The sequence below is a fragment of the Pleurodeles waltl genome, chromosome 3_1 (genome assembly GCF_031143425.1).
Source record: "Pleurodeles waltl isolate 20211129_DDA chromosome 3_1, aPleWal1.hap1.20221129, whole genome shotgun sequence".
NCBI lineage: Eukaryota > Metazoa > Chordata > Amphibia > Caudata > Salamandridae > Pleurodeles > Pleurodeles waltl.
Window position 1 is genome coordinate 581227838 of NC_090440.1, and position 13221 is coordinate 581241058.

The window sequence follows — 13221 nt, forward strand, 5'->3', positions numbered from 1 at the left end:
TGAGGCAGAATCAAAGAGAGATGCAAAATTGAAAAGGAAAAGGATACCAAACAGGAGATATTCCGGTCCAGAATGGGCATATGTAGTCAATGACGATTGGACTGACGAATTTGTATCTCTTAGCCTCGAGAACGAAGAAGAAGAGATACCAATAGAAAAGAAAAGTTTTATGGACACTGTTGATTGAAAGCGGGTAAATGACATTGTTTGCTATAATCTAACGTGATACAACCAGCTGAGACATTGCTAAACCGGATGAGACATTTGCTAACTTGATAAGACTTTGATAACCTGATTAACTCTTAAAGCCGATTTGAAACAACATTGCTAACTGAAAAAAAAAAAAGAAAAAAAAAAAGACTGAGTTATTGCCGAATTGAGTTATTGCCGAATTGAGTTATTGCTGAATTGAGACAATTGCCGAATTGAGACAAATGCTGCTAACCGATAAGTGACTGGGCTTCTGAAGAAAACTGTGTGAACATTGCGCTCGTTCAGCTTTGTAACTGAATTGCTAAATCGTTTCTTTTATAAGTGCTTCTAGCTCTCTGATTCTATACAGATCATGACACAAAACAGTAGAGTGAAATATTGTAAATATGCGTGTATAGGCTTGATAGCTGCATGTGTACTAATAATAATGGCAATAGTGCTTGGAACGCGTGGGAAGGGTGAGAATGAGAAAATTGATGCTTCTACTTCTGCTCCTGTTACTGTCACTGAACTAACCGCACTGAAAAGACTAGAATTAGATGAGAGACACTTGCATGATAAGAAGGAACTTTCGTATAATGTTTTCTATCGCTTACTGATAGAATATGTTGAGACTATGGATGCGAAAGATTGTTATGTGTGTACACAGATACCGACATCGGTAACGGAAGGGGTGACTTATCACCACATGCCTCTTACATATGGGATTACATGTAGTATAGTAACTTCTAGATTTTATGGTCAAACAAATATACAGTATTTTTACTCAAATTATGATGTTACCTTTGCATATGTTCCTATAATCACGCAGCTAAGCCAGATTGCTAAAGATTGGGATGCTAAAATAATGAGGGAATTTTTCGAGCCAATGCAACCTTTTGAAACAGCTCACGCTCATAGGGAAAACCTTACCTGCTCGCTCACTGCAGTAGAAATAAGCTTTTTAGATCGCACAGATGATAGAAGGGCACAAATGAATGCGAAATTAGAAAAGGAGCTACATAAGAGGACTTCAGTAGATAATTATGCTTTTGCCGCAATAAAAACACAAGGGAGAATAGCTTTAGATGCTTGGCATGTAGGGAAATTTTGTATATATCGAGGTGAATTTTATTATGACAATATTTTTGTGGGTGCGAGTGAATGTAAACATACGTTTATCTTTAAGGCCAAATGGACATTCATGCTGAACGGACTTGACCCTGTCTTACCAGGTGTATATTACATTTGTGGGCATAATGCCTATTATCGTCTTCCAAAGGGATGGTGGGGGAGATGTTATTTGGGTATAGTGTTCCCAAAGGTTTATCAACTGGATGACCTATCCGTGATTCCAAAGACGTCTGGATCTCATCGTATCCAGAAAAGAGAGACCGCAGCTGCTGTGGTAGGAGATATATTTGGAGCCATGATTCCCTCATTGGGAGTTGTGTTGAATTCCATCAAAATAAGAAAGTTGTCTACTATAGTGGATAACATGTTGACAAAGTTTTCAGGTGCTATAATCCTGATGGATGCTGAACTTGCAGCGGAAAGGGCTATGACTCTTGAAAACAGGCTTGCCCTAGACATTCTTTTAGCAAAGGATGGCGGCGTTTGCAAAATGCTTGGTGCGCGACACTGTTGCACGTATATACCAGACAACAGTGTGAAGATTAAAACAATGCTTGCAAATTTAACGAAAGAGAGTGCAGACTTGAAGGAACTGAAAGAACCAGGAGTTTGGGAGAAGGTTGGAAAGGGAATTGCTTCAGTGGGAAATTGGCTTGGTGGCATTTGGAATGGAATATTATTAAAAATAATACAGGGAATATTAATAGTACTGATTTGCATCTTTGGAATTTGGGGAATAAAAAGGGGAATATTAATGATCATGGCAAGAATTAAGAAGGAAGGAAGAGAAAATGATGAAAAGAATGGCAGAAGAATACAAAGCAAGAACAAGGGGAACTAAAAGGCAAAGAGAACTGACAGAATTTTAATGGAATAAAATTTGTGGGCATGGTTTTGTGTGATGACAAGTAGTCATCAGAGGAGGGATTGATGACGCAGAAATGAAGGTTTTACATTTATTAGCGCATAAACGTAGTGCCGCAATAATCAAGTAAAGATTGTACGGGGACAAATGTGCCCTCAGAGTAGTTTGCCAACATTTATAAGCGTGCTTTATATAACGTGATGTATTAGAATTGTACGAATCTGACATAATCGTAAACGTGTGCCATGATTTGCTTGTTAGAAATGTTTTAGCTTAGCATAACTTTAGTGGAGGCTTTGGCCTAGTTGCCATGTCTCACGGTTTAGATGCTCGTATTTTTCCAACGTGCTAATGAAACGTGTATTCTTGCTTGAAGCTGTACTTTTCCAGTGAGATCGGTTCACATGCTTATCTTTAAGGTTTCGTGCCAGCCCGGCATCTTCTTCTTTGCTCCAAGGTCAATCTGCAGGTGCGGACAATGGAGGCTCTGAAAGTGAGTTAATTGGTAAAATATGTTGCAACTTACGTTCCCGACTCCAAGGATAATGTATGCCTAGGTAGAAGCTTGTGAATTGTTGTTTTTGATTGGACAATTTGAAGCCAACCTATGAACCCTCCAATGGAAGACCCTACTGGATTTGAACTGTTGTCTATTTAAACCAGGTGCACAAGGAGAAAGCAGCCAATACGAGCCCATTACAAACTTTACCAGACATTATCCGCCATTATTAGCCATTACCCATCGGACATTTGGACATTGCCCATTGCAGCTATTATGGCCCATCTTGCTGCGACGCCATTTTGAAAGAGACTTTGATGCTTTCTCTAATCGAGAGAAAGAGACTTTAAGTAATTCTCGCCCTAGAGACTTTAACTTCGATTTGCCCCTTTGCATGAAGTAGTAGTTTTATCTTGCCGCTGTGAGGCAATTGCCCCGTCCACCCTGCCCCTTTGCCCCGTCCCTTGCTGATCGAAACCGGTACCTGTGAGACAAAGACTTCCTTGAATGCTGATTGAACTTGGTAAATATGAAAGAAAATGTACAATTGCATTGTGTTTCTTTTTAGTTAACCAACTGCTGATTTTTGATAAGAGCCCTAGTTAGGAGTTTTCCAAATTAATGTTGCTAAATTGTTTTTGCATGAAACCCCACATGCAGATGCTAATTTGAGGTTAGATGAGGATTCATTTGTTGCACAATGCAATTTGAGACCTTGTTATGCTGACTAATGTATGCAATTAGCTCATTACAGATTGTAGTTTTAGTGGTTTGCGTTGCTATCATAGAAGGTATTGTTATTCAAATGCTGCATAGATTGCATCTTTTCCGTCGTTATGGACAGCTATTAATGTTCATTTACATATATCATTTGGTGTTGAGACACATCTATATCGTGCTAGCTTTGTTAATATAGGGAAATAAATTCATTAACTTTGAATAAACTGGTGTGGTTATTCATGACCGAAAGGTCATGGTTCGCCGAAATGTATTCCGGATTAATTGTGAAGTGTTATGTTGATCAAGGTATTGCTTATGTTCGTTATTGATTATTGATTTGATTGAATTGATTACTCTCGAGTGAAGAGAGACCCACTTGGTCAAAAGATTCATCGACCCCAAGAGCGTCCAAATACAGGTAAATTATTAGGCCGGAACGCTCTATCACTTGTTAATACAGTGAATGTACGGAAAAAAAGGAAGGGCCTATTTTAGAATTTGACAGATTCCGGGGAGCCATCAAAAAGTGGCAGATATCTCGTCCACCCTATTTAAAGTACATAGAGTTTCTATGTGCTCCGAACACAGTAGATTGGGCAGCCACCAGTTTATGGTGGATGTCCTGCCGCAACACACTCTAAATAGACACATAACAATGGGCTTCATTGAGAGTTTGGTGGAGTGGGTACATTTCCGTACAATTGCTGTGCCATCACCTCGCCAAACTAGTGGCCCTGTTATATCTGTGCTGAGAACAGAGCTGAGAGGTTACCAGAAGAAGAAGAGTTGCCAGCAGATTCTGGCTGCACATCCTGAGGCACCGCAGTCACATCATGAGTGCAAACATCGCCTGAACCGCCCCTGTGTCTCCATGCTCATGGTCACCTGGAGAAGTGCTCAATGAGCTGCCCTGAGTGCAAGTCATGGGTGGCAGTGGCAGAATGCAGAGCCGGTTGAAAGATATACAGCTTGGACTTCTTCATTTACTGTGTTAATGCAATGAATCTTAGGAAAGGGGTGTGGAGATTCCCTATCACTTCCCCTCACAGGTTGGTGGACGGCCCATAGGTTGTTATTAAAAGGTCTCAATCCATCATGAGACAGGGTCTTTTTCTGTTACTACAGTACCATATGTAAGAAGGCATTTCCAAGCGAAAGGTGTGACGCAACATATTCATTCCCTTATTGTATGCCATGTGTATCATCCCTTTGATATCAGACGAGATCAGAAAATCTTTATTCGGTTTAAAACCTTGAAAGAAAATATAACATAATATCATAATATAAACAAAATAACAAAAACATTTAAAAACATAAGCTAGTTAAAAATATAAAAGATATGAAGTGCAAAAATGCAATGTGCAAATACATATTTAAAACGCAAGTGTGTCCCATCAACAAAAGATAATTTCACCTTCTCAGCAGTATCATGAAAACAGCAATATAACAAAAAGCAGCATTTAAAAACATGAAGTAGTTAAAAACATACACAGAGTATGAAGTGCCACGATGCAATGTGCCAGTACATGTTAACACTCGCATGTATCATATAAGCAGAACCATGTGCAAATTTAAGCAGATAAAATACACAGCAGACTCCCAAGATGCATTGCCATACTATTTTTCCACCAAATTTCTCAGTCTCACAGCTGCAAACATAAATTTGCAAATCATCAAACAGACATATTCAGTTTGTAGGAGCTGGAGGTGAAGTAAGGCAAGTCTGTATCTCCTAATATTCAAGCTTTTCAGCAGAGGTATTAAAAATTCCCTTCTAGATTCTGCAAATAAATTACAAAAGAATACAAATTGCAAAATAGACTGTGCAGTACATGACTCACCGGGGCATGGTTCAAGTGCAGAGTCAGAATAAACATTACTAGGGTATGATACTAAAAGGTGAGTGATATTGAACCTGAACCTCACCAAATAAAACATTTGGTGAGGCTAAAATGGAAACAGAAGGTAGAATATAGTCTGTAATCACTAATAAAAGATACCCCTCCTCTCTCCTCATACTGTCACAGAAACGTTGCTACATTTTTAAATAAGTCAAGAAAATCATACTTTAACTGACACCTATGAAAGGATAAAATATTCGGAAGACTCAAAGCAATCAGGTCTCCCTAGCGCAGCAAATTGCTCCTGTACAAATCTTAGCCATGGGTCACTGAATGCATAATCAAGGGGATAAACAGTCATTAATTATCTCCCGGTTAAGCAGGGTCTCCTGTTTGGACCATACTGAGTGCCAAAGCATGATTGGGGCAAGTCTGACGCGGTCTTCGTGTCTCCATGCTCATGATTACCGGGAGAAGTGCTCCAGCTGAGCTGCCCTGCCTGAAAGTCATGGACGGTGGTGGCAGAATCCAGTGCTGTTTGAAAGATGTACAACTTTGGCTTCTTCATTTACTGTGTTAATTGCATGATTCTTAGAAAAGGGGTATGCACATGCCTTCCCACTTCCCCTCGCAGGTTGATGGTTTTCCCATAGGTTGTTAATAGAGGGTCTCAATCTAACATGAGACAGTCTTTTTCTGTGACGTCAGTACCATATATAAGAAGCTATTTCCAAGCAAAAGGTGTGACGCATTACATTCATTCCTTTATTTTATGCCATGTGTATCGTTCCTTTGTTTTCAGATCAGGTCTCCCTAGCAGAAGGCCTAATTATGTCTGACACGGAAAACCAGGAAAGCTATTAGGTACAGACAGAAGCCATCTCAGGAACACATTTTCTTTATTTTGCAAATTCAAGACATCACAATAGACCCAAACGCCAGCCCCATATGTTACAGTGGAGCAACAATGTTCCTCATAAATAGTAATCATGGCACCCAGGGGTTCAGAGCCCAGCTTCCAAGGTAAATGTAAACAGGGCGTAAAAGGTTTGGTCAAATTGTGACCTTCTGAGCGTATTTAGGTTTGACCAGTTGCCTTTATGATCAAATGGAACACCTAAGTAGGTAAAGGTCTGAACTTTGGTAAGCTTTTCTCCATAAACATGATACGATCTCCGGCCATTGTATGTATTCCCCAAGACCATCTTGTGAGATTTGGCTGAATTAGTCTTTAGATCCATGTCCCCCCATGAATGAAAAATATTTTTTTCAACAATTATTGTAGGCCTACACCTGTCCTTGACATTAAAACACAATCATCGGTAGCAGAAAAAGGAGCCTCCTAATGCCCACTCTAGCCGTATCTGCCTCTCCATCTTTCAAACAAGCATCTAAATCATTACTGTAAAGGCAGAACAGGAATGGTGCCAACATACACCCTTGCCTCATGCCACGTTTCATCTTGACAGGATCAGTGTACTCCCCATTCTTGCTATATCTTATACACTCAGTTACATCTACATGTAGCTTGGCCAGAAAGAATACCAAAGCCTCATCTATGCCAATGGCTAACATTGTATGACATAATGTCCCCCTGTTCACCCAGTCAAAAGCTGAAGTGAGGGTCATGAAGGCAAGATGAAGATGACCCTTCCTTACCACCCTATATTTACTAAAGACAAGATGGTGGTTAAGGCATTGATCACTGGTGCCGAAGCCTTTCTTAAACCCATATTGCACTTCAGAAAAGCAACCCTTCTTTGCCACCCAGGTTTCCAACCAAAACATTAAGATCCTCCTCGGGATTTTACTTAAGGCAAATAATGAGATTGGACGGTAGCAACGAGGGCCTGCTCTATCACCTTTTTTTAATATGGGAACTATTATGGAGCATGATTTTAGGGAGGTCTGCAAACAAGCGCACATCCCAGAACATTTGTCAATAATGGGGCCCATAGATCAAGCTTGTCAGTAAAAAGTCAGCTGGGAATGTATTTGTTAACATTTTTGTCCCTGCCTTTTGCTCCCTGTTGTTGAAACTTTCCAATTGCATCTGCTCCTGGATACCTTTGCTCTGGGACTGCTAAGCTTGGTAGGGAGACTTCTAAACTTCCCCATACATGAAACGGTACAGGGTGGGACAGTGGCTACTGGAAGAGACACCCTTTCCATTAGATAATCAAGAAGGAGATTCAATAGACCATCTCAGTGTCCAGTCCGTGACAGGTTTCCCTGCTCTATTTGGAGTTCAGGGAAGTGTTGTGTCTACACCATCAGAGCCTCCACTGGCTCAGCTAAGGTAAACCTCTGAGCTGGGAGCTCTTCCACCGGTGAGCTAGCAAGTCACAGCACAGCGACCCCTGGCTGGCAGGGATCTTTAAACAGATGGGATTTCTAAAGAGGGTGGATGGTCCTTCACCAGTGTTGTGGAAGTCATTGCCTCCATCATGATGACACCAAAGATTACTAATAAAGAGTATGTATATGATTATCTGTCAATTAACAGTTGTGGATTTTACTGGGATTTTCTAATATTCCTTTAATTTAATTGAGCTTATGTGTATACATTTCTTCTGTACACAGAGAGATTTCTTGTGAATGTCGATGGTTTTTCAAATCTAGGTTTCAACACACATCTCTTTATAAAATAGTTGTAAAATGAATAGCATTTTTTATTTTATTTTTTATTGTACTTAGATACAGCTATATTTTTTCAGTGTGCCAAGGATAAGCAAACACACATATTAACATGTTTTGATATATTTAGTTTACAGATAATTCAGTTCTTGCTGTTTCAAACACATTAATGCTAAACATGCTGCAGGTCCTTGATTTATAATAGTTAAATCCAACCTGACACACTCCTCCTTTGAACTGCGTGCCTATATTTTACCCCTTTCCGTACTTCAAGGTAAGAGTAAAAATGTCATAAAAATCCGTTCAACCTGGGAACAGAAATATGTGCATCACAAGTTCTATTTCATCATACATTCAAGAATGAATGATTGATGTTGTACCTACATCTTTATGGATGTCTTCTCTCAAAATTTGGCAGCATGGCTTGTCTCCTCAAAAAATGAAACATTATAACAATTCATGTTTTAAAGTCTGAAGATTCAGTGGTAGTCCCTCGGTGCATGTTCTAGCAACCTCTAGAGCCATAAGAAGGATCAGTCCTTCCAAATCAAACTTGCTGCAATGTCCGGTAATGTTGAATGAGAGTTTATCTTCACTGGCCCCAAAATATATTGCTCAGAACTATTACAAAGCTGGAGAGCATGTTAAAACATATAACAGAGGCATCCTTCTCCACCTTCCAATGCGACTGCCTTTTAGAGGTATAAAACATGTGCACTTTAATAGTTTAGCAATTAAAAATGTGATGTTGATATCTGATACTTTGAACTATCTCTAACATGTCCTTCCCAACTGCATCAGTTGTATTGCTATGTCCCTTTCTATAAGAGAGTGGGGACAACTGTATATCTCTTTTAGTATTTAAATGGTTGCACATGTGGAGGTGTTTGAACAATCCAGTCTCATGCTTTACTCCATGTGAGCTTCTTAGATGGAACACTGAAGCCCTTGGCTTACACGCACAACAACCAAGTGGTATTATATGTTTGCAAAGGACGAGTCTGTAGCGTTGTAGAACTCGTTAGACGCTTTAGATGATTAGCAGTCACACATGAAATCATTTACATTTGCCTGTTTTGAGAGTGAACCCTAATGAAAGGCACTCCAACATGGTTACTAGTAAAACTGTCTCCCTTCATATTGCTTATTTTAATAATCCGTTGCACAGGAAATGGCCCAGTTTAGTTTTTTGCGAAGTACTCTCAGCACAAACTAGATAACTTCAGTAAACCGAAAAGGTAACATTTGCCTTTACCCTTGTGGTTGTCATGACATTATCCACTTATGTTTGAAGAGATACCGGATTCACATCTTCGACCTGTGAAGAAGTATCCACCCCTTTGTGCACTTCATCATTTGCTATTGTGGTGCCTGCAGTTTTAGATATGCTGATTTGCGGGATAGCAGCAAGTCTACTTGTCTACACCTATTAATAATTCTAGCTTACAGTAGGGGTATAAACGCCCAGGTCATCCTACTGTTTCATAACAGTGCACCAGAAATCTTTGAGCAGCATACTTGTTCTTGGCATAATCACCATACTGTTACACTGCAAACAAAATATTGCTACGGAGTTATTTTAATTGCATGCACTAATGTTCTTATTGTTACAGGCTGTTGACTCAGTGGGAGAGATACTGCTGTCACTTAGTTACTTACCAACTGCAGAGCGACTAACAGTAGTTGTGGTAAAAGCGAAAAACTTAGTTTGGACGAATGGCAAGACTACTGCTGGTAAGCATGGGGAACCTAGTATTAAACATTCATTCATCAATGAAACTGTTAAAAAAAACCTTGTTAAAGTGCTGTCAATGTGTATGCAGGGTTTGTGCGTGCTGGGGGGTGGCTGAAAGTTGTTTCAATGGCAAGATTTCTTTTTTGCAAACTTTTTACTCAATGTAACATTGACACTGTTATTTCAATTGATCAGTAAGAAACATTGTTTCAATGTATATCAAGTACTTCACACTAATATCAACTTGTTTTCTACATAGCACTTCTGACATTTCAAAATGCCTTAAACAGCAGGTGGTGCCATTATCCAAATTAATGTCACTAAATGTACTAACCTAGAAATGATAGAAGGTTTGAGTTATCCTTGCAAGAGTTCACACGTGTGATCTCCAGATCACTGCGTATCAAGACACAGTGGTGAGTGTTCAAGTGAATGAGCCATCCTCACCTGCTGCCCAGTTTCAAACAGGATGACATGCATTTGTGAGTGGTGCCCTTGTCAAATGTGTGACCCAATGTCTAATAAGCAGTGTGTGTACCGGATGAAGCCTTCCTCTTGGGGGCATGGGTTTAATCAAAGTCAAAATGTTTATCGCTTCCATGCTTGCCAACTCAAACCCATTAATTTTTCCAAACATACTTTTTTGTATTTAGCTTCCAACTCTAACTTAAAAAGCTATTCTAACTGGCATAAAAGCCTGATTCTCGCACACAAATCACATCAATATTATATGTGTCAGTGAGACACAAATTTTCTAGTAAGATTACACTGTTATTATTTAGTGCCCAAATATTCAAATCCAATAAGTTATGAAATCTTTAACAACGTTTTTTAATTGAATTTGTACTCGACCAAGGGGGTCATTCTGACCTCCGCGGGCGGCGGAAGCCGCCCGCCTGGCGGGAACCGCCAGAAGACCGTACCGCGGTCAAAAGACCGCGGTGGTCATTTTGACCTTCCCGCTGGGCTGGCGGGCGACCGCCAAAAGGCCGCCCGCCCGCCCAGCGGGAAAGCCCCAGCAACGATGAAGCCGGCTCCGAATGGAGCCGGCGGAGTTGCTGGTGTGCGACAGGTGCAGTTGCACCCGTCGCGATTTTCAGTGTCTGCCAAGCAGACACAGAAAATCTTAATGGGGCCCTGTTAGGGGGCCCCTGCAGTGCCCATGCCAGTGTCATGGGCACTGCAGGGGCCCCCAGGGGCCCACGACACCCGTTCCCGTCATCCTGTTTCTGGCGGTGAAAACCGCCAGAAACAGGATGGCGGGAAGGGGGTCGGAATCCCCATGGCGGCTCTGCCTGCAGCGCCGCCATGGAGGATTCCCTGGGGCAGGGGAAAACCGGCGGGAAACCGCCGGTTTCCCTTTTCTGACCGCGGCGGTCAGAATGGCCCCAGAAGCACCGCCAGCCTGTTGGCGGTGCTTCCGCGGTCGTTGGCCCGCCATGGTCAGAATAACCCCCCAAGTGGGTAAAAAGAAGTAAACAGGTTGAGTCTGGGAATAGGCGATAAGGCACAAATGTACATATATACATTTAATCGTCATTCATCTAAGGACCATCATGTTAAGTCTTGGTTAGTAGTGAGCAGAGTTTTTCATTCTGACTGCGGAATTGGCATGATTTGGCAACTCCATGATCATAATGCAAATGACTCTGGAGTTGTGGTCAAATTCCGCTTATTGCTTTGTGGCAGAATGCTTTTCCTGTCAGGCCCCAGAAATGTGAGGTGGTGGGCACAAGTGAAATTTGGCATCCTCTAGTGCAATTTTCTAACACAAGGGGTCATGGTTAAAGGGCCCCTCTCGAGTAGTTTTGCTCCCATGCAAGTAGAATTTCTATTCGAGTGGCAGCAAATCCAACTCGAATGGGCACACATTATTGCATACAGCATGGTGCTGTTCACACTTATTTTTCAGTGCTCATTGCGATATTAGAGATAAATTACAGCGTGACCAGTGTTACATGCATATTTTCCACCCATTGTAGTGTTTATGTAAGTCCACAGAATTCCAAGGAGTGAAACTCCACGAGTTCCACCCACCCTTATCTTGATAATGTTGATTATTGTTGTCAAGAGGAAAAGGGGTAAAAGGTACAGGATAAGTCTTTGGTGACACCAAAGTAACTAGGAGAGGAAGCAGAAAGACCATTTTTCCATGAGGCTGAGAAAAAACAATTAAGGCCAGAACCTCTGGTACACTATGATGAAAGAGAAGATGTTAGAATAGACTGATCTACTGTGTCAAAAGCAGCAGATAGATATAAGAAAAGTAAGCTTAAGGAAAGTTTGCTGTGTAGGGACAATAGAAGAAAGTTAGAGAAAAAGAGTAAAGTTGTTTCAATTGAGAAGCCATGGCAAAAAACAAATTGACCTGGGCAAAATGATTATTGACATGTAAAACGGAGACAACCTGAGAAACAATGACGTGGTGCAGAATTTAGAAAGAGATGGAAGGAGAGAGATGGTTTGCAAATTAAAAATATCATCACGTTCCAGGTATGGTTTCTTCAATACAGGTAGTAAGGGAAAAAGATTGTAGTAAAGAAAAAAGTTTAGCTCTATGAAGAAAGCATTAACCTTTTCCTCCAAATAAGACAGGAAAGTTACAAGTAGGTAATTGGAAGACAGAGAGATTTGCATATCTTAAGGATCTGCTACAGAAGTTGTCAATGTATCTGGAGATTCAGAAGAAGAAGGAAAGGAAGCATGATTATTAGACTATTTAGACCTACAAAGCAAGATCATTTGAAGCCCTGGAAGAAGAGCAAGAAGGGTCACTAGGATGGGGAGAAAGCAAACGATTGAAAGTATAAAGCACATGACAATGGTAGAAAATGTTCTTTTAGCAGACTTCAGCTGTGTGGCATAACACTTTTAGAAGTGGGAGACCTTTTGTTGAAGCTAGTAAATACAGCAATACCATTGTTAATGTGGGACAGTAGTATAGACATCACTGGGATTTTTAGGCCAATGGGGGACTAAGAAAGATTTTCAATGTTAAAGTGATTTCAGTTAATAGAAAGCTTTTTTGCCAGTTGTGTAGCTGTTACTAGATAAGTTTCTTATTGAGTTTAAAGAATAATGATTTGCTTGTGGTTAACAACAAGGCTGAAACCTGCCTTTATTATGTATGATCAATAGTTACACAAAGAGTTATTGAAAAGAAATGTCGTAAAATTTTAAAAACAATAAAACAAGGTAAGCAGTTGCTCAGTGTATACTAATACGTTTGTAGTGTTGTGTGAGTATGAATGACTGAACACTTTTGGCTCCTGAAGAACTCCGTAGAGCTGTGATGGAAGTGTTAGAATGTGGTGAAGTGAATGCAGGCTTGGAATGTTGAGTTTGCGATTACAAGAAGACGAAAAAAAAGACGTGTAATACAGAGCTCAATGTTTGGTGTATTTCCTGGCGGGTACCCAGGTTGGGGAGGATGTGACAACTGGCGACGAGATAGGAGTTCAGTAACCCGAGGGTCAACAGTGCTCTCCCAGAGAGTTTGCTGTGGTCAAAGCAACCTTCTTGTGCGCACTACATGTGTCTTCGTGCAGAAGTGCAGAATTGACGTTTAGCGTATATGGAGTCAAAGCGCAACTCCAGG

General features: G+C 40.7%; 1 protein-coding gene across 1 annotated transcript in view; it reads left to right on the forward strand.

The window, feature by feature from the left end:
• Positions 1 to 13221, forward strand: part of SYT12 (synaptotagmin 12) — a 756831-nt gene that overhangs the window by 651015 nt on the left and 92595 nt on the right. The window contains exon 6 of the mRNA XM_069223023.1: positions 9502 to 9622. Within this exon, the coding sequence (XP_069079124.1) occupies positions 9502 to 9622 (121 nt within the window). The remainder of the gene's footprint in view (positions 1 to 9501; positions 9623 to 13221) is intronic.